General features: G+C 39.2%; 1 protein-coding gene across 2 annotated transcripts in view; it reads right to left on the reverse strand.

The window, feature by feature from the left end:
• ALMS1 (ALMS1 centrosome and basal body associated protein) overlaps nucleotides 1-23,134 on the reverse strand; it is a 193,603-nt gene that overhangs the window by 114,155 nt on the left and 56,314 nt on the right. For both annotated transcript variants that reach the window (XM_077766284.1, XM_077766283.1), the window contains exons 7-8: nucleotides 17,059-23,109; nucleotides 15,670-15,803 (exon numbers count right to left, since the gene is read on the reverse strand). In XM_077766284.1, the coding sequence (XP_077622410.1) occupies nucleotides 15,670-15,803; nucleotides 17,059-23,109 (6,185 nt within the window). The remainder of the gene's footprint in view (nucleotides 1-15,669; nucleotides 15,804-17,058; nucleotides 23,110-23,134) is intronic.

The following is a 23,134-nucleotide window of genomic DNA, read 5'->3' on the forward strand; positions in this document are numbered from 1 at the left end:
TCAATGTGATGAACGGAAAAAATATGTAGCCAAGAATCCTCTATCCAGCAAGCCTGTCATTCAGAATAGAAGGAGAGATAAAAGTCTTTCCAAATAAACAAAAACTGAAAGAATTTGTCACCACTAAACCTGCCCAACAAGAAATGCTGATGGGGGTTCTCTGAGGGAAGTGTTACAAGGAATGCAAGATACCAGAGACACCACCACAAGCCTGAGTCCCTCAAATGACACAATGACTCTAAACCCACATATTTCAATAATAACACTGAATGTAAATGGGCTGAATGCTCCAATCAAAAGACATAGGGTAGCAGAATGGATAAAAAAACAAAATCCATTTATTTTGAAATAATTAAATAACAAGAAACACATTTTAGACTGGAAGATACTTTCAGATTAAAAGTAAGGGGATGGAGAAATATATATCATGTTACAGGAAGTCAAAAGAAAGCTGGAGTGGCTATACTTATATCAGACAAACTGGACTTTAAATTAAAGACAATCACAAGGGATGAAGAAGGGCATTATATAATAATTACAGGGTCTATCCATCAGGAAGGAGTAACAATTATAAATGTCTACGCACCAAATATGGGAGCAACTAAATATTTAAAACAATTAATCACAAACAGAAACAATCCTATAGATAAGAATGTGCTAACAGTAGGCGACTTTAAAACTACACTTACAGCAATGGACAGATCAACCAGAGAAAATATCACTAAAGAAACAATAGACTTGAATGACACATTGGACCAGATGGATCTGANGAAGTCCTAGCATCAGCCATCAGACAACAGAAGGAAATCAAAGGCATCAGAATTGGCAAAGAAGTAGTCAAACTTTCACTTTTTGCAGATGACATGATACTCTATATAAAAACCCGACAGACTCCACTGGAAGCCATCCAGAACTGATCCATGAATTCAGCAAAGTTGCAGGGTACAAAATCAACATGCAGAAATCGGTTGCATTCTTATACACCAATAATGAAGCAACAGAAAGAGAAATCAAGAAACTGATCCCATANGGTGCAGGCAGAACTGGACAGCAAACTGCAGAAGAATGAAACTATATCACTCTCACACCATACACAAAAATAAACTCAAAATGGATAAAGGACCTAAACATGAGACAGGAAACCATCAAAACCCTAGAGGAGAAAGCAGGAAGCAAACTCCATGACCTCCACCGCAGCAATTTCTAACTTGACACATCCCAAAAAGCAAAAGAATCAAGAGCAAAAATAAACTATTGGGGCCTCATCAAGATTAAAAGCTTCTGTAAGGCAAAGGAGACAATCCATAAAACTAATAGGCAACCAATGGATTGGTAAAAGATAGTTGTAAATGACATATCAGATAAAGGGTTAATATCCAGAATCTTTAAGGAACTCACCAAACTCCACACCCGAAAAACAAACAACCCAGTGAAGAAACGGGCAGAAGATATGAACAGACACTTCTCCAAAGAGGACATCCAGATGGCCAACAGACACATGAAACGATGCTCAGCATCCCTCCCCACCAGGGAAATACAAATCAAAACCACACTGAGACCACCTGACACCAGCCAGAGCGGCTAAAATGAGCAAATTAGAGGACTCTAGATGCTGGTGAGGATGTGGAGAAACGGGCACCCTCCTACACTGTTGGTGGGANCTAATGCTAATGCTGGTTCATAGAATGAGTCTGGAAGCTTTCCTTCCATGTCTATTTTTCGGACCAGCTTGAGAAGAATAGGTATTAACTCTGCTTTAAATGTCTGGTAGAATTCCTCTGGGAAGCCATCTGGTCCAAGACTCTTATTTGTTGAGAGATGTTTTATAACGTATATATAATATATATATATATGAATTGACCAAAAATCAAATCAAACTATGAGCCTGATTTCAAAGGAAAAAAAAGAAGAGGTTAGAAAGAAAAAAAAAAAAAGAGGGAAAATAAAAAAAGCGAAGAAAGTGATGAGAAGGGGGAAAAATAGAGAGTAACAGATTAACATACAAAACCACAGGACAGTTGTCTGTTGGTGCTTGGGACTGGTGGCTGTGCTGGTTTGGAGGAAAGGCCATCTGGTTCACTCAGTGTCAGTCTGCGTCAGGTAGATAAGCAGTTAGCAGGCACAGAGGGGCAGGGTTTGGTGTAAGTGGTTCCCGCCTCCACGGAGGGCTGCTGTCCTGTTGCCTGAAGTCTGACCATGTTGGTAATGGGGGGAGGGGGAATGGTGACACCCTAATCTCTCCTCTCCAACCATATGTCTCAAACTATGCTGCTCAGGCAGCCCTCACATCCCTACGTTTATTGCAGTATTTCCAACAGCCCAGATATGCAAGCAATCCAAAAGTGCATTGACAGACAAATGGATAAGGAAGATGTGGTGTGTGTATACATCCACACGCACCCACAGTCAAATATTATGCAGCCACAAAAATGGACAAGATCATGCCATTCATTACAACACGGACAGACCTAGAGGATATTATGCTAACTGAAATAAGTCAGGCTGAAAACGATTAATACCATATGATTTCACTAATATGTGGAATCTAAGAACAAACAAATAAATGAATAAACAAAAAGCAGTCAGATATATAAACACAGAGAACAAACTCATAGCTGCCAGAAGGAAGACGGGTAGAAGATACTGGCTTCAGTTATGAAATGAATAAGTCACAGGAATAAAAGGCACAGCATATGGAATATAGTCAATGACACTGTAATAACATATGGTGACAAATGGTAGCTATACTTGTGATGAGCATAGCATAATGTTTAAACTTGTTGAATCACTATGTTGTACACCTTAAACTAATATAGCATTGTGTCAACTATACTCAAATAAGGTATCACATACTATTCACACATACTGCTGGGAGTACAACCACCCTGGAATACAGTGTGGCAGTTTCTCAAAAAAACAGATATATATTGTATAACTACCATATGCCCCAGCAATAGCTCTTCTGGGCATTTATCCCACAGAAACAAAGACTGTATTTTCACTAAAAACCTGCATATGAACGTTTACAGTAGCTTTATTTGTAACAGCCAACAACTGGAAAACCACCAAGATATCCACTTAATAGGTAAATATTTAAACAAACTGTGGTATATCCATATCATGGAATACTACACATTAATAAAAAGGAACAGATTACTGATACACACAATAACCTGGATATTCTCCAGAGAATTACAGTGAGTGAAAAAAGCCAATACTAAATGGTTGCATACTGTTAAGATTTCATTTATAGGACACTGTTGAAGTGACAAAATTATAGAAATGACAACCAGATTAATGATTGCTAGGGGTTAAGGAAGGGGTGAGAGCAAGAGAGAAGTGAATGCAGTTATTACAGGGCAACATAAGGGACCCTTGCGGTGATGTAAATGTTAAGTATCTTGACTATATTTGGTTGTGATATATTGTTACATATATGCAAGATGTTACCATTGGTGGAAACTCAGCAAAGGGCAAAAGCATTATTTCTGTGTTATTTCTTACTATTACATGTGAATCAACAATTATTTCAAAATAAAATGTTGAATTTTTTTAAATGTCCATAAATTAATTAAACACCACTGGACAAAACTAATACCTTAAAAATGCTATTTGTAGGGGAGCCTGGGTGGCTCAGTAGGTTAAGCGTCCAACTTCAGTTCAGGTCATGATCTCATGGTTTGTGGGTTCAAGCCCTGTGTTGGGTTCTGTGCTGACAGCTAGCTCAGAACCTGGAGCCTGTTTCAGATTCTGTATCTCCCTCTCTCTGATCTCCTCTGCTCACACTGTCTGTCTGTCTGTCTCTCTCTCTCAAAAATAAATAAAAACATTTTTAAAAATGCTATTTCTATTCCATGGCTTCTTATTACCCTGACACCACCTGACACATCACTGGGAAATAAATATTCTAAGCTGAGAAACATAAATTTGGTCCAGCCTCTTAAAACTGAGCATGATTAGATTTATACATACCAAAAGATATTTATTTCTTCTTCCCAACAATCCATACATTACAGTTTTATGGAGCACTCCATTAGCAGCCAAACCAATCTTAAAAATGATGAACAAAGTAGGAGGATTCATCTTCTGATTTCAAACTTAACTATACTGCTAGAATAATCAAAACAGGGTAGTACTGGCACAGGATACAGATCAAGGGAATAGAACTGGTAGTCCATAAGTAAACACTAATATTTATGGTGATCTGATCTTCAACAAAGGGGCCAAGAAAATTCATGGGAAAACAACAGTCTTTTCAATTCCATACATAAAAATGGTCTCAAAAAATGGTCTCTATGTGTACAGGCAACACAAGTATATAAACTGTATATATAAAAATATAATTATATAAAATATATAAATTATATAAAACATATAAATGTATATTAAATTTAAAACTTCTGTGCATCAAAGTATAAAATCAACAGAGAAAAACAGCAACCTACAGAATGGAATAAAATATTTGCAAATCATATATCTGATAAGGGGTTAAAATCTAGAATATATAAAGAACTCTTCCAACTCAAAAACAAAAAAAGCCATTTCAAAAATGGGCAAACATCTTGAACAGACAGTACTCCAAAGAAGGTATACAACTGACCAACAAGTACATGAAAATATGCTGAACATAATTAATCATCAGAAAAATGCAAATCAAAAGCAATGAGATATCAATTTACACCTGAAGGATGCCTATTATCAGAACAAAACAAAACAACAACAAAAAACAAAGTAACAAGGGTTGGAGAGGATGTAGAAAACGTAGGATCCTTATGCACTGCTGGTGGGAATGTAAAATGGCATAGCTGCTGTGGAAAAACAGTACAATAGTTCCGCAAACACTTAAAAACAGAATGACCATATGACTCAGCAATTCTACTTCTTGGTCTATACCCCAAAAAATTAAAAAGCAGGGTCTCAGGGATATATCCGTACACTCATATTCACAGCAGGACTATTCACAAACAACCAAAAGGTGGAAGCAACTCAAGTTGATAGGTGGTAGATAGATGATAGAAAAACAAAATGTGATATACCCATACAATGGAATATTATTCAGCTTTCAAAAAGAAACTCACACATACTGCAACATGGATGAACCTTGAGGATATAATGCTAAGTGATAAAAGCCAGTCACAAACAAATACTGTATGATCACACTTCTATGAGATACCTAAAGGAGTCAAACTCATGGAGAAAGAAACTAGAATGGTGGTTTCAGTGGGTGGGGAGAAAAGGGAATAAGGCGCTATGGTTTAATGGATACAGTTTCAGTTTTACAAGAAGAGCTCTGGAGATTAGTTGTACAGCAGTGTCAATACTGTTAACACAATTAACTGCACACTTAAAAATAGTTAAGATGGTAAATTTTATATTATATATATATTTATCAGAAGTTTCAAAGATAAATTTTATATTGCCTCAAAAGAGATCATAGATCTAAATATAATAAAACTAAATATCTTTGAAGACAACAATAAATCTTTGTAGTTCTGAGTTATGTCATGATTTCTTAAAAAGGCATCAAGAGCACAAGCAATAAAGGAGAAGCATAAATTGGACTTCAAAATCAAAAATTGAAAGAAGAAAAAACCTCTACTAGTCTTTTCTGATTTTCTCCATGTTAGGGCACGTTTTCAATACTTAGCCAAGTTACTTACAATACTGTTTGACACTCCACTTCTCTCTTGTGCAACACAAAGCCTGAAAGGTTAGCCAAAAATTAAAGTTTAGGGTCTTCTCAGGCCCTTTCTGAGAAGGAGACCAGCCTGCGTATACACATGGCCTTCCCCAATATAAGCAGGAGCCTTTAAAAGTTCTTTTTCCCCACAAGTATTCCCCTTTCTCAAGTACTTCCTTCCCAAGCTTTTCAGTGTGCCTTATTGCTTACCCAGATATCCGTAGGCCAAGGGTGCTACAGCCAATACTTTGGACATTAAATGTTTTTGACAAACACTGGCAGGGAAGCTGCCTCTGCCCTGGGAAAGCTCTTAATTAGGTCCTTCAGGGAGGGAGACAGGTTACAACACTGCACAACAATTTTTTAAGAAAAAGGTTTGTACGGGGCACCTGGATGGTTCAGTCATTTGAGCATCTGACTCTTGATTTTGGTTCAACTCATGATCCCAGGGTCGTGGGATCAAGCCCTATGTTGGACTCCATGCTGACTGTGAAGCCTGCTTGGGATTCTCTCCCTTTCCCTCTCCCCCACTCACTTACTCTCTCTCTCTCTCTAAAAAATAAAAATTTAAAAAAAAAAGAAAGGAAAGAGAGAAAAAGGTTTGTATTGTGTCCTTTGTAAATACTAACCCACATCAAGAATGTGGCCTGTCATCTTAAAAGCTACCCTAAATTAAGGGATGGCAGGTGGGCAATCACAGCACTCTCTTCCTGAAGTGCAACAGCTCTCTTTACTTCAGTAATTGTTCCTGGTTTACTTCTAAAATTTTGACTAGAGTCCAGAGTTCTGCAAAAGTTGACTCTGACAAATGTTGCTAGCCTATTAGATTTTTCCATGTAGGAATGGAGCCCTGAAGTTCCCTAATTTGCCATTTTTGGTAACATCATTCACAAATGTTTTATATGCATAAAAAAGTATTTGACCTTTGATTATGCTAACTGGTAATTTCAAATACATATTCTTTATCATACTGCGACATTGTTCTTCTACTCTAATTTAAAGACATATTTTCTAACCGGGAACAGATTTTCACTTTTTACTTTTATTCCCAAATACCTATTTGGAGCCTACAAAGTAATTGTGGTTTTCCTGCTAATGTAAAAATATATGTTTATAAATTACCTAATGCTGCTTTGCTAGATTAAGTCCTACTTACTCATGATACACTATTTTAAAAAACATGATACTAAACCAGTTATTAATACTTATTTTAAACATTTTTGCATCTATATTTGTCACAAAAGATTCTTTTATATGTATATATATATTAATAATTTTATTGTGATATATGAGATGTGCCCTTTTGACAAAGGTACATCCCTTTTTTGAAGTGTACAAAAGAGTACTGTTAACCATAGGCACTAAGTTGTGAACTAGATCTCTAGAACTTTTTCATCTTGCATAATTGAAACTATATACCAGCTAAACAGCAATTCCCCATTTCTTCTGCCTCACAGCCCTGGCAATTACCATTCTATTCTTTCCATGAGTTCAACTATTTTAGAGATCTTTTTTAAATAGAATCATACAGTTGTCCTATGACTAGTTTATTTCACTTAACATGATGTTCTCCACATTCACTCATGTTTTTGCATACAGCAGGATTTCCTTCTTTTCTAAGACTGAATAACATCCCACTGTATAAATATACCACATTTTCCTCACCCACTGGTAATTTCTTTGTGGAACTAGAAAAAAACAAAGCTCAAAGTTAGCAGGAGGATGAAACTAATAAAAAATTAGAGCAGAAATAAACCAAATAGAAAGCACAAAATCAAAGAAAAACCCAATGAAACTAACAGTTGGCTATTTGAAAAGATAAACAAAATTAACAAACCTTTAGCTACACTACAGAAAAAAAGAGAACACTCAAGTAAATAAGACTGGAAATGAAAGAAGAGACATTATAACTGTTGTCCAAGACTCTCAAAATTTTCTTTTGAGGAATCTGAAATTTTTGTATCAGCATTCCCAAGTATCAGTATTCTCAAGTAAACTGCAAAATTCTTATTTTCTTTTATGCATTAGAGAGAAGTGTTTAGATAGCATGGGAATTACCCAGTATTAGATAGTTTCAACGACTTACCCATTTAGACATCTGAATCTGGTATGATTTTCCCCAACTTTTTGTTATAAATATACCAAAAGGTTGATAGAGGGTTATTTCAAGGTTTTCTGGTTTTTGGTTCCATGTGTAAGAATCTTAAAAGTCACCACTGTGTCCTAACAACAGACTGAAAAACAACTCTTCTTGGATCCATATGGAAAGTAAGGATATAAGGAAAAGCACTACCCCTAGGAAAACAGGCAGATACAGGGAGTCCAGGCTTATAAAAGCAGAGACCACTAAGCAGAAACCACTGGGGGAAGCAGCGTTGGGGTAGGAAAATCTGAACAGCTGATGAATTGCTGGAGGTTCAGTGTGGACAAGTCTGAGAGTTAAAAACTCCAGGGGAAACCAGGCACACTTTGTGAGTGTTACCTCCAGGAGACTGACCAGGTTCTCACAATAAATATTGGAGAAAAATCCCTGCCTGCTTTCAAGAAGAGAAAGGGAACCATTCTGAAATATGCCAGACCATTCTGTTCTTCACAAGGCCTGTACTCAGGACGGAAGAATGAACCAGAGCTTAATCTGCTAGGGTATTATCAGAGCCTAACTGACATGGGTGAAAAGAAAATCCCCAGGTCTAGTAAGCTCAAGTATTCCACATGAGAGAAGGGGAATACACCCTTCACACCACTCTAGCCATTCTGTCCCACATAAGAGGAGGAAGAAAACAAAACAAAACAAAAGCTGACAAATATTTAAGGCAAGTTCAGAAGTAGAGGCTCACTAAAAGACTGTTACAAAAACACAGAACTATAGAATGGTTACCCTTTCCACATATCTTACCACCGCATTACTAAAGGTCTACTTAACAACAGTTCCTTTTACCTGATATATTATGTCTACCTATGAAGAAAAAAAGTACAAGGCATATATGATGAGAAAACAGCTATTTTGACTTACTGCCTAGGCATTTCATAGTATGACAACCCTGCTCACACCCAGAGTCTGCACAGACAAGGACCTGAGCTTTACGATTCTCCACCAAAAGTCACCACTGTGTTTCCCTTAGACATCTTTTATAATAACCACTTATAGCTGAGCTATTGAAAAGCTAGTGATCTCTGTCCCAACTACCTTATAAATAATAGGTGTCTGCTACCCTCCTATCTCCTACTCACCCATGATCCAGGATGAAGGAATGCCCTTCCCCTGGCTCAGTGAGTGCCTTCCTCATCCTCACCCCCCACTTCTGGGATCTCTTAAGTAATAAATCTTGTAATCTTCCTTCTTTTGTGTGAGTGTAAAACTGCATCTTCAATCAAAATGACCCTGGGATTTTCATTTCCCCAAAGTGGGAGTTCAGATGCCTGCTGTCCAGTGTAGGTGGCTTGTCCCTCCTCATCTGGCACGTCATAATCTGCATATTCTTAATTTAATACACCAGCTACGGGCCCACAACACAATTGGCGACCAGGATGGGATTGTGGCTACAACTTATACCCCCATATAGACCCTTTCAGCTGTGACTTAGTCATTAACTTCCTCTCCTAAACTACTCAGTCTCTCTGGGAAGGAACAACCACTTACTGGTGGTCTGTGGTACTTTATGCTGAGGCTAAGTGTTGCTGTGAATCCTCCCCCTAAATTGTCGTGCTATAAAAGGCCAGACTCTCCTGCAGAGACCAACCAACAGGCCCTATGAGCTGGTAAGTTTCCCATTAGTCTCTAAAGAAGACTCCACTGGGGGTGTCATGTCTGGAGGTGATTTGTTATAATCATATGTAAAGTCCCAGTGCTGAGCCAGGGTGAGCTAACCAGGAAGGTAGGATTCTGCCTCTTTTCCCCAAACAAGAACTGAAGGTATAGGCTATCAGGTCCTGGGAGCAAAGGAGAACCCCTCTACACTTGTGCCAATAGGAGAGGCCCGCTGCTGGTCTACTATGTCAGTGGTTAGAGTGTTGAGCTTAGAGAGCTAGCCCTAACCTAAACAGAGACATCTAGCTAATATGTTTTATTTAGTATTGGTCACTGAGAAATCCCAGCCACAGGCACCCAATATACCTTTACACAGCTAGCTTAACAGCCCAACCATTACATACAATCTTTGCCAACAAGACCTGGATGCCCTTACAGTGTCCCCTTGAACTGCCTGGCACTATACTGATGACATTCTAATCTGGGACTCCTTGGAAGAGTCCTAAAACTGCTGCTAACCCACTTCCAACATGGAGGTCAGGCTATTACCCACCACAAAATTCAAGGGCTAGCCACAACTGCTAAATTTCTTTGCATTAATTGGCCTCCTAAAGGCCAAGAATTCCACTTGTGGTTAAATATCAATTGTTAATGATTCAGTCTTCTACTCTGCTGTGGTAAGCCCAACATGTCTTAGCTTTCTTCACATTGGCAACAGGATGATTTTCACATTCAAGGCTGCCCCACTTGAGATCCCCCAAATTTGGAGGGTCCATGCCCTAGCATCAGTCACAGTTAAGGTTACCCACGTTTCAGCACATATAAATACTACCACACCAGTCTGTCTAACTCCAAGGCACACATCCTTGATCAAAGCCAGGTCACCACTGGTTTGAGGCTCTCAACCACTGACTTTTTACCAACAATTCTGTCAGTTCCACCTGCTACCACAAAACCAGTTTCACCACTGTCAACCATTCCAGACTTTCTCAGTCACCATATTCATACTCCTTATTCCCTGTCTAAAGGGTACCATATCTCTTTGGGTCATAAGGGAACTGCTGCCACAGTGGATTGAGCCTCCGCCCCTGCAAAACACACTACTTTTAATTGTGAATTAGGCTCCCCAAATTTACACTCCCCACTGAAAACTGTGTGTAAGTTCTGCAAGAAGATAGCTCTTTAAGCTATTGGCAGGGTGATTTCACAGGGCCACATCCTTTGTCAGCAGGCACTACCCACTTTGCTATTACACGTATAGATACTTTTACCAGCCTGCTGCTTGCTACCCTCTCCAGGAACAGCTCCATGGAGCATGTCATCTCTTTCTTTTCTAAGTTATCCTGTCCCCATTCAGCCCTCCAGACAACACTGACTCAGATCAAGGATCTCATTTTACTATCCATACAACATAGCACTGGGTTTTCCAACAGGGCATCTATTGAAACTTTTACCTCCCACAGCAGCTATAGACCTCTGGCATTATTCAATATCACAAAGGTCTTTTAAAATCCTTGCTCCTTAAGTTACAAGGCAGCAGACAGACTCCTAAATGGACTTCCTTGCTACTACAGGGACTTTAAAATATTTTAAACTCTAAAACATATGAACATCACTCTCCTCATACCACCTAGGCTTACCATGCCATGCTGCCTATGGTTGTTATCATGGAGTAACTTGATACTTTTATCTTACAGAACATTATTTACATTTTTTTCCAACATTACAGCTTTAAAATGTCAATCATCTCACCATCCAATATTCACTAGTGACCTGACTGAGAACAGATGGCTACCTCCCCTGGTCATAGACAGTTCTCGCCCAGTAGAAGAACACATTATTGTGCTATGTTGCTACTGGACCATCCTAACCTACTTGATATTCAAATTCCAACTGAAATTCCAAAGTACAGTGGCTCCAGTAGATCGCTAATTTCTCCTAACCATACCTCCCCACAAGAAGTGGAAGTAATCTCACTTGGGCCCACTGAAGGAATGGCACGGCACTCACAGTGGGGGAAGAGGCACTCCTGTTGGTTGACACCAGCAATATTAGATGACATCCTAATGATATGATCATAATACCTGGCCCTACCTCACTTTGGAGGAGGCTACCGATGAGCTGCTGATCCACAAGGGCCCCATAATATTCTCAGGAAGCAGTCAGAAGGACAAAACTATAAAACACAGATGCTTGCTACTGCTGGCCTTACTCTGCACCTTTTGTAACATGTAGGTCATGAGGCTTCTCCATGATCCCAGACAGGCAACTAGAAAGCTGGTGGAAGTGAAGAGCACTCACCCACAATTGCACCCCAGGATGTAAGACAGCATGTACTGAAGTCTGCCCAAGAGTGGCTATACCTGAAATGCCACCAAGTGTGGAACAGAGCTAGGAGATACACTCAATCCATCTCTCATTCTGTCCTCGCATGTCAAAAACATTCAGTATTCATCCTCATTATGTTGACAACAGGTCTGCCACAATCCCTTGCAGGAACACCATCACTAGGCATACAACAACAGATCATTAAGGCAAACATTAACCTGTTAGCCACCCTAGCTGAATAGAATGGGCTGCTATACCAAAGCCTAGACTTCATGCAACAACATGATTCTTTAGTGCAGACAGTTTTGGATATGCATTTAGCTTTAAATTCCTTATTGGTCAAGGAAGGAGGTATATACACTATACAGTGCACCACCTGCTATATACATATCAATAATTCTGGACAAATTTAGACAAATATACAAAAGGTGACCCAACAGGTACAAGTATTCCATAATCTTACCCAAGTTTTTAATCAAATACTTACCCTAACCTTATCCATGGACTTTGATTTATTTTCTTGACAGGACCCTGGCAAATGGGAGGATGGTTACAGACAGGATTTCAAATTACCATTTGTCTACTGATATGTTGACCAGCATTTTTGCTTTACTCAAATGTTTCATGAGCTAGATGACCAAAACTCTGCCAGTGGCTTTTAATATCTCCACCATCTGGACAGTGCCCATGGCTTTCCCTAAAGACTAATGCTTAAGCATCACAGGGTCAATTGTGATGAGAAAAAAGCTATTTTGAGTTGCTGCCTAGGCATTTTACAGTATGACAACGCTGCTCACACCCAGAGTCTGGACAGTTAGATAAGAACCTGAGCTTGGGATTCCCCACCAGAAGTCTCCACTTTGTTTCCCTCAAGCATCTTTATGAAACGATAACTTAAGACTTGAGCCCATGAAAAGTTAGTGACTTTTGCCCCAACCACCTTATAGGTAATAGGTGCTTGCTACCCTGTTCTCTTATTTCCTGCTTGCTCATGACCTGAGACAGAGGCTGCCTTTCCCCTAGAGCTCACTGAGTGGCCCTGGCCGTAACCCACACCCACCCACCCACTACTACCCCTGCTTCTAGGATCAGTAAGTAATAAATATTGCAACCTTACTTCCTTTGGGTGTGTGTACCAAAACTGTATCTTCAATCAAAATGACCTTGGGATTTTCACTTCCCCAGAGTGGAAATCTGGATGCCGTGGAAGCTATCTGGCAGCCTTGTGAGCATGGCTAATGTCACTTTATTCGTAGGTCATAATTGCATATTTTTAATGTAATACACCGGCTACAGGCCCCACAACACAGCATACTACAAAGCAAAAAAAACTAGTTGAAAAGAAATAGCAAGCATCAAAACCAGACATGTCAGGATGTTGGCATTATCAGACCAGAAATTTAAAACAACGATGATATGCTAAGAGCTCTGATGGATAAAGTGGACAGCAGGGAAGAACACAAGGACAATGTAAGCAAGGAAATGGAAATCCTAATAAAGAATGAAAAAGAAATATTAGAGATTGAACACTTTAACAGAAATGAAGAATGCCTTTGATGGGCTTATTACTAAAACCAGACATGGCTAAAGAAAGAATCCTGAGCAGAGGATATCTCAACAAAAACTCCAAAATTAAAAAGCAAAGAGAACAAAGACTCAAAAAAAATAAACACCATGGGGTACCTGGGTGGCTCAGTCAGTTAAGCTTCAACTTCAGCTCAGGTCATGATCTTGTGGTTTGTGAGTTCGAGCCCCACATTAGGCTTTGTGCTGACAGCTTGGAGTCTGCAACCTGCTTCGGATTCTATGTCGTCTCCCTCTTTCTCTGCCCCTCTCCCACTCATATTCTCTCTCTCTCTCACAAAAATAAAATAAAACATTAAAAATTTCCTCTCAATTAACTGTCAGGCACTGAAGTACAGATCCAAGAAGTTCACAAAACACAAAGCAGGATAAATGCCCCCCCCCAAATTACCTATATATGACATTTTCAAGTACAAAAGATCAAAGATAAAAAATAATGAAAGAAGCTAGAAGGTAAAACCGCCTTATCTACAGAGGAACAAAGAATTATATCCGCCGTCTCCTCAGAAATTATGCAAACAAGAAAAGAATAAAATATTTAAAGTGTTGAAGAAAAAAGTACAGGCTTGGAATTCCATACCCTATGAAATCATCGTTGAAACTGAAGGAGGAATAAAGGCTTTCCCAGACAAACAAAAGTAAAGGGAATTTGTTGCCAGAAGACGTGCCATGCAACAGATGTTAACAGAAGTACTTTAGAGAAAAGAAAAATACAAGTCAGAAACTCAGATCTACATAAAGGGAAGAATATCAAAGAAGTAACAGTTAAAAACACACATACACACTTTTTTTCTTATTCTTAACTGATCTCACAGATAACAGTTTGTTCAAAATATTGCTTGTGCATGTGTGTATATATATATGTATGAATGAATGACAGCATGATACAAGGGATGAGGAGGAGAAATCAGGAATACATTTAACCCTTGAACTGCATGTGTCCACTTACACACTGAGTTTTTTGATAAATACAGTATAGTACTGTAAATGTATTTTCCTTATGACAGTAACATTTTCTTTTCTCTAGATTACATTTCTTGTAAAAATATAGCATATAAAACACCTAACTTACAAAATATGTTAACTGACTATGTTATCTGTAAGGCTTGTGTTCAACAGTAGGCCATTAGTAGTTTTGGGGGAGTTAAAAATTATATGCAGAATTTCAACTGTGTGCAGAGCTGGTTCCCCTAACTGCTGTACTGTTCAAGGATCAACTGTACTTTGTTATTAGAAGGTACTCACACTACTTGAAGTGGTATAGTGTTATGTGAAAATAAATTTGGATTAGTTGTAAAATCCAGTGTAAGTTATACTTTTAAGAAAATTTTTTCATAAAAGAGATAAGCCAAATAATTATGCTGTATCACTGACAAAAAATTTTCTAAAAAACTGTATGAATTAGGCCATAAAGCTTATGTATATATCTTATCTATTTTTACAGGATTAATAGCAATATAATAGCTGCCAATTAATGAAAGCTAGATATCACACATTCTACTAAGCATTATCTCATATAACCTATACCAAAACCTTGTAAGATACATATTACCATATCCTATTACTGTTCATAAAAGCAGACCAAATGCCCTATCCACAAGAGAATGGACAAACTATGATATATTCATACACTAGAAAGCTTACAGTACTAAAAATAAACTAAAACTGTATACACCTGCACAGAAGAATCTCAAAAACCCAAGTCTAAATGAAAAATGCAATTCTCATAATATGTACCATGTTGACTCTATTAAAGAATTCAAAACCATATTGAACAGCAAGAGAAAATCAATACATGTCAGGATAGGAAGTAACAGATGTATGGCTGGGGAGGGGACACCCAGGACTTCTCTGGTATTTGGTAACATTCCACTTATCAAGTTAGTTAGCCAACAAACAGGAACTATTTATATTTTTCTTTCATTCTTTATATATATTTCATATATATTCTTTACTATGTATGAAGTAATTCACAACTGGATGAAAATAAGTACTATGAAAATGAAAATTATTTTTACATAAGCTATTATATAAAGTAGATAATACACATCTGAAAATTAGCTGGACTCGATCTGCATTTCAAGCTATTACCCTCAAGAGGAAATAAAAATGATAAGACAAATCTATTCTTATTTTCCTAAGGAGATAAATTTTTTCAATAGATGAATTTGAAATTAATCAAAATCTACGGAGCCTAATCCTTAAATAGGAACTTTAGCCAAAGACTATTAATGACTCAGTTGGTGTCATCAATGCCCAAGTAAGAGATACAAACTCCACCACCCTTTCTTTCACATTTTCTTTCTTCATTGCTAGATTTCTTTTATACCTTGGACAACTCAGTTGTTCTCCCATGACTGAACAACTCTGCTTTGATCTCTTCTACTTTTCTCCTGTCGGCTTCATTTAATTCTGAAATGGAGTAGCCACACTCATGAGCCAGATTAAATTTCAGATTCCAGGCTAAAAAGAAAACATAAAAACATTGGAGATAATGCAACTCAAAAATCATAATTTGTCAGTGATTATAAGGACACAGAAAACCATCAATACATCCAACTAGATGCCTACCACAATACTTAGCAAAATGTAGGTGTTCTCAATTATATGACAAACTATTAGAAGTTCTTAAGAGCAATCATTTCACTGAAAAGTGTGGTTTTTAAAAACCACATTCTACAGGTATTTCTCCAGAGGCCACTTTAATATGATTTTTCAATTATTTTTATCTTAATCTTCCTTCCAATCAGACAGTCCCTTTGCCTCCCCTATACATTCCTGCTACAGTTACTGCTGCTTCCGTGAGAGCTGGTATTTAACAATAATTAATTATTGGAGTTTTCTGGAGAGTCAAATATGCATAAGTGATAAAAGGAATGGCAAGTAGTTAATCTCAAGGGAAAAATCCCAAGTAGGCCTGAACTGTTTATAGGTTGCTCTCTAAAATATATTCCCCAGGGGCACCGGGGTGGCTCAGTTGGTTAAGCATCTCACAGTTCGTGGGTTTGAGCCCTAAATCAGGGCTGCTGCATCAGCCTGCTAAGGAGCCTATGTCTCGCTCTGTCTCTGGCCCTTCCCCTGCTCATGCTCATGCTCTGTCTCAAAAATAAATAGGAACATTAAATTTTTTTAATGAATAAATATTTTTTTAAAAATTTTAATTCCCCATTTTGTCTTATACATTTTTTCTTTTTTAATGGCATTCTATTATTAGAGATTAATGGGATTAGAACATCTTCTTTTAAACCTCTAACCCAAGTTTTAGTGTGAAATACTTCAGTTTTTTCTAATGTATAAAATATGCTCTAAGAACTGTATTAGAAAAGAGGAGAAGTGTATTTAGTTTTATGATACAGTGTGATTTAGAGGAGAGCAAACTGTTTTTTGTTTGTTTCTGCCTTTAAAAGAGAATCCTATAATAGGAGGATTAAGGAAACAGAAGTACTTTAGGAATCTGGAAACTCAAGCTATCTCCTTACTCTCCTTCAGGCTTCAGAACCTACTTACCTAAGACCCTAAACTCAGACTACTACTGTTAATACTGTGACTTAGTTACATTATTGGTTAAATGGACTTATTCTGGATGGTGGTGGAAAACTTAATCATTCAACAGTTCTACAAGAAAATAAATTTAGATTCCAAACACTTAACTTTAAACAAATTATTAAACTATAATGTTTATAAGCCTGACCTGACTTGACAAATGATCAGTTCCTACCTCGTGCTCGTACTCGACATTCCTCTTCCTCTGCATTTCTGAGTATTTGCTTAGCATGATTCAATGAGGATTCACACTTGAGGAGGTTTTTGACATGTGCAGCCAGTGAATCTACACTGCTACCACCACAATCATCACTCTCTGACACACCTTCTTCTTCTCTGCTATCTGTCAAACTTGTCTTGGGCGAAGCATATGGAAAGAAGTTTACAAGAACATCAGAAACTGACTCCAAAGAATTACTGTCACACGAGCAGGAACTGGCATCACTACTTGAGTCACTTTTAATGACAGTCATCATAGGGATAACAATTTTATTCTCAATGGTTCCACAATATCCTTCAGGTTCAGATCTCATTACGGATTTTGCTGCTCTATATTGTCGAAGAGTTTCATCTAACCTCACTCTGGCTTTGCTTTCTGCTTCTTGTAGAGGACTTCTAACTGTTGTTGAACTAATAAACTCCCAATTCTCAATGCCTCTCTGGCATTTCAGATTTGTCTGTGTGCTAGTATCTTTCTGTATGTACTTGTCGCTTGGGCTTTCCTCTGTATATGGCAGTCTCTGAGGCAAATCACTATTAAATTCAGCAGCTGTGAGGGGTTCTTTGAAGCAAACCATCTTCTTAGATTGTACAAATGAAATATCATTAACATCTCGGAAAGGGACAAGAGGAGCAGAAAAATTGCATCGTTTCAGTGCTATATTTTCTGCCTCCATTAAAAGGGTCCGAATCTCTTTAAGAGTTTTAGAACTATTGCTTGTATCTTGAATTTCATCAGAGCCAATATCTTCAAAACCTAAAGATTCTGGCTTACTTATTACAACTCTACCAGCAGCCTGAGAACTTAAAGGCATACTACTTGAGATAATACTGGAGTTAGGAGAATCCAAATTATCTATTAGCATTTGAACATGGTCTGAAACAAGTTTCTGCTTCTCACTATGTGAATAAGTACCAGGAGTAACTGTTGATAACCCACTAATTTGATCAGTTTGCCCAAGACCACTTGAGAACATCACAGCATCTTCAGGTAGAGGTTTATCTGGAAAATCCTGTTGGTAGAATATATTTGGTTTCTCTCTGTGTGAAAAGGAACTAGGAGGAGCTGTTGGTAACAGACTTTTCTGATTAGCTGGTACAGGAACTGTTGAAACCTTCAGTGCATCTTCAGCTAAATGTTTGTCTGGCAATTCCTGTGGGTAGAAAATATTAGATTTCTCTCTGTGGGAAGAGGAACTATAAAGAGGTATTGGTATCCCAGAATTCACATCAGTTGGTTCAGGGACAGGTGAAATCTTCAGAATATCCTCACTTTGATATCTATCTGGCAACTGCTGTTCAAATAAAATAGTGGGCTTTACTCTCTGAGAATAGGAATTATGAAAAACTGTCAGTAATGGAGACTTCTGGTCATCTGATCCAATCACAGTTGAAATTTTGGGTTTTTCTTTTTGTGAGTAGGAACTAGGGGGAGCTGTTAGAAACTCAGTCTTCTGGACATCTGGTAAAATCACAGGTGAAATCTTGAGTTTCTCTTTATGTGAGGAAGAGCTAGAAGGTCCTGTTGGTATTTCAGTCTTCTGGTCAACAGGTCCAGGAAGAACGAAAACTTTTAAAGCTTTTTCAGTAACATCTGGAAACTCTTGCTGGTAAAAAATACTGCCCTTCTCTCTGGATGAGTAGGAACTAGAGGGGATTATATGTATCTCAGTCTTCTGGTTAGCTAGTGCAGAAACAGGTGAAACTTTCCAAGTTTCTTCAGTAATATTTGATGACTCCTTCTGGTAAGAAAAGATAGGGTTCTCTCTATGTGAATAGGAAGTGGAGGTCCCAATTTGTAACCCAGTCTTCTGGTCAGCTGGCCCAGGAGTGCCTAAAACTCTTAAAGCACCTTCATTAGGATCTGGCAACTCCTGCTGGTAAGAAATGTTGGGCTTCTCAGTATGTGAGTTAAAAGTAGAGGTTAATGCTGGTATGCCAGTCTTCTGGTCACCTAGTCCAGGAACCTTTAAAACTTTTAAAGCCTCTTGAGTAAGATCTAGCGATTCTTGCTGATAAGAAAAGACGGGATTCTCTGTATGTGAGTAGGAAGTAGAGGTAACTGTTGGTTTTCTGATCTCCTGGTCACCTGGCCCAGAAACAGCTGAAACGTCTACAACTTCTACAGCCAGCTGATTGTCTAACAAAGGCTGTTGGTACAAAATACTTGGCTTCTCTATATGAGAGTATGAGATAGAAGGCGCTGTTGATATCCCAGTTTCTTGGTCTGCTGGTCCAGGAGAAGCTGAAATATTAAGAGCCTCTTCAGTGAGATGTCTATCTGATAAGGTCTGTTCATAGAAAATAAAAGACTTTCCTCCAAGTGAGTAGGAACTAGAAGATTCTGATGGCAACTCAGTCTTCTGGTCAGCTGGTCCAGGAATAGCTGAAACTCTGAGAGCCTCCTGGGGTACCTGGCTGGCTGTCAAACCCTGTGAATAGAAAATAATGGGTTTCTCTCTATGTGAGTAGGAGCTAGAAGGTTCTGATAGCAGCCCAGTCTTCTGATCAGCTGGTCTAGAAATAGCTGAAACTTTCAGAACCTCCTGAGGTACCTGGCTATCTGTCAAGCTCTGTGGGTAGAAGAGAATGGACTTCTCTTCATGTGAGTAGGAATTAAAAGGTTCTGATGGTAGCTCAGTCTTCTGGTCAGCTGATCCAGGAAGAACTGAAACTTTCAGAGCCTCCTGAGGTACCTGGCTATCTGTCAAGCTCTGTGGGTAGAAGACAATGGGTTTCTCTCCATGTGAGTAGGAATTAAAAGGTTCTGGTGGTAGCTCAGTCTTCTGGTCAGCTGGTTCAGGAAGAACTGAAACTTTCAGAGCCTCTTCAAGTAGATGACTGCCTGTCAAGGCCTGTGGGGAAAAACAAATAGGCTCCTCTCTATGTGAGTAGGAAGTAGAGGATACTGTTGGTATTCCAGTCTTCCAGTCAGCTGATCCAGATATGGCTGAAACTTTCAGAGCCTCTTCAGTGAGAGGAGTATCTGGTATGGTCTGTGGGTAGAAAATAATGGGCTTCTCTCTCTGTGAGTAGGAAGTGGAGGGAACTACTGGTATTCCAATCTTCTCATCAGCTGGTTCAGAAACAGCTGTAATTTTTAGAGCTTCTTGAGGTAGATGACTGTGCGGCAAGCCTTGTGGGTAGAAAATAAAGGGCTTTTCTATATGTGAGTAAGAAGTGGAGGTTACTGTTGATATCTCAGTCTTCTGGTCAGTAGGTCCAGGAACAGGTGAAACCTTCTGAGCCTGTTCAGTTAGATGACTGTCTGGCAACTCTTGTTGGAAGAAAATACTGGTCTCTCTCTCTGTGTAGAAATTAGAGGCTTCTGATGGTAACTCACTCTTTATTTCAGCTGGTCCACGAGCAACTGAAACTTTCAGAGCCTCTTCAGATAGATGACAGCCTGGTAAGACCTGTTGGTAGAAAATACTGGAATTCTCCCTATGTGAGTAAGAACTAGAGGGTACTGTTGGTATCCCAGTCTTTGGGTTACCTGGTCTAGGAGCAGATGAAACTTTCAGAGTCTCGTCAGTTAGATGACTATCTGGTAATACCTGCTGGGAAAAAATATTAGGCTGCTCTCCAAGTGAGTAGGGCCTAGAAGACCCTATTGTTATCCCAGTATTCTGGTCATCTGGTCCAGAAACACCTGGAACTATCTGGGCCTGTTCAGTTAGAGGATTATCTGGCAACTCTTGTTGGGAGAAAAGACAGGGCTTCTCCTTAAGTGAATAGGAAGTAAAGGTTACAGTTGGTATCCCAGTCTTCTGCTCAGCAAATCCAGGAGCAGCTGAAACTTTCTGAGCCTGTTCAATTAGAGGACTATCTGTTAACTCTTGTTGGCAGAAAATATTGGGCTTCTCTCCATGTGAATAGGAAGTAGAGGTTATGGTTAATATCCCAGTCTTCTGCTCACCAGGTCCAGGAGCAGCTGAAACTTTCTGAGCCTGTTCAGGTAGAGGACTCTCTGGTAACTCTTGCTGGCAGAAAATATTGGGCTTCTCTCTATGTGAATAGGAAGTAGAAGTTACAGTTGGTATCCCAGTCTTCTGCTCAGTAGATCCAGGAGTAGCTGAAAATTTCAGGGCCTGTTCAGTTAGAGAACTATCTGGCAACTCCTGTTGGAAGAAAATATCAGGCTTCTCTCTATGTGAATAGGAAGTAGAAGTTACAGTTGGTATCCCAGTCTTCTGCTCAGTAGATCCAGGAGTAGCTGAAAATTTCAGGGCCTGTTCAGTTAGAGAACTATCTGGCAACTCCTGTTGGAAGAAAATATCGGGCTTCTCTCTATGTGAATAGGAAGCAGAGGTTACGGTTGGTATCCCAGTCCTCTGCTCGGCAGATCCAGGAGCAGCTGAAAATTTCAGGGCCTCTTCGGTTAGAGGACTACCTGGCAACTCCTGTTGGCAGAAAATACTGGGCTTCTCTCTATGTGAATAGGAAGTAGAGGTTACGTTTGTTATCTCAGTTTTTTGCTCAGCAGGTCCAGAAACAGCTGAAACTTTCTGAGCCTGTTCAGTTAAAGGACTATCTGGTAACTCTTGTTGGCAGAAAATATTGGGCTTCTCTCCATGTGAATAGGAAGTAGAGGTTACGGTTGGTATCCCAGTCTTCTGCTCAGTAGATCCAGGAGCAGTTGAAATTTTCTGAGCCTGTTCAGTTAAAGGACTATCTGGTAACTCTTGCTGGCAGAAAATATTGGGCTTCTCTCTATGTGAATAGGAAGCAGAGGTTAATGCTGGTATCCCAGTCTTCTGCTCAGTAGATCCAGGAGCAGCTGAAAATTTCAGGGTCTGTTCGGTTAGAGGACTACCTGGCAACTCCTGTTGGAAGAAAATACTGGGCTTCTCTCTATGGAAATAGGAAGTAGAGGTTACAGCTGGTATCCCAGTCTTCTGCTCAGCAGGTCCAGGAACAGGTGATACTTTCTGAGCCTGTTCAGTTAGAGAACTATCTGGTAACTCCTGATGGCAAAAAAGACTGGGCTTCTCTCTATGGGAATAGGGAGTAGAAGTTACCGTTGGTATCCCAGTCTTCTGCTCAGTAGATCCAGGAACAGCTGAAAATTTCAGAGCCTGTTCAAGTAGATGACTTTCTGGCACTGTCTGTTGATAGAAAACTTGGGGACTTTCTCCATATGAGTAGTAAGTAGAGGATGCTGCAGGTACCCTAGTCAACTGGGTACCTAGATCAACTGGTCCAGGAACAGCTGAAACTTTCTGAGCCTGTTCAATTAAATGACTATCTGGCAAGGTCTGCTGATAAAAGATACTGGGCTTCTCTCCAAGTGAGTAGGAAATTGAAGGTAATGTAGGTATCCCAGTGTTTTCATCAGATGGTCCAGAAACAACTGAAACTTTCAAGGCCTGTTCAGTTAGATGACTGTCTGACAACTGCTGCTGGGAGAAATTAACGTGTTTTTCTCTTTCTAAATAGGAAGTAGAAGGTACTGTTGTTTTCTCAGTCCCCTGGTCAGCAGATCCAAGAACAGCTGAAACTTTCAGAGCCTCTTCAGTTAGATAACTGTCTGGCAAGGACTGTGAGTAGAAAATACTGTGTTTCTCTCCAAGTGAGTAGGAACTTGGAAAGACTGTAGGTATGCCAGTCTTCTGGTCAGCAGATCCCAGAACAGCCAAAACTTTTGGAGCCTCTTCAGTTAGGTGACTATCTGGCAAGGCACGTAAGTAGAAAGTATCGGGCTTCCCTCTTTGTGAGCAGGAACTAGAGGGTATTGTTGATATCCCAGTCTTCTGGTCAGCTAGCTCATGAACAGCTGAAACTTTTAGAGTCTTTTCAGGTATGTGACTATCCAATGCTTGTTGGTTGAGCGTATCAGTATGTGGACCAATAGTATTCTCTTGAGGAGACCTTAAAGTCAACTGAGGAAAGTCCTCAGGGAACAAGGATAAATGAGATCCAGTATCTGAATCTCCAGGAGTAGTAGTGATGCCTGGTTTCAAACTGAACTGAGTAACTGTAGCTGTGCCTTCTTTAGACGTATCTCCTAAAAAAAAGAGATTTGTTAATAC

The sequence above is a fragment of the Crocuta crocuta genome, unplaced genomic scaffold, assembly GCF_008692635.1.
Source record: "Crocuta crocuta isolate KB4526 unplaced genomic scaffold, BGI_CrCroc_1.0 scaffold113, whole genome shotgun sequence".
Lineage (NCBI taxonomy): Eukaryota > Metazoa > Chordata > Mammalia > Carnivora > Hyaenidae > Crocuta > Crocuta crocuta.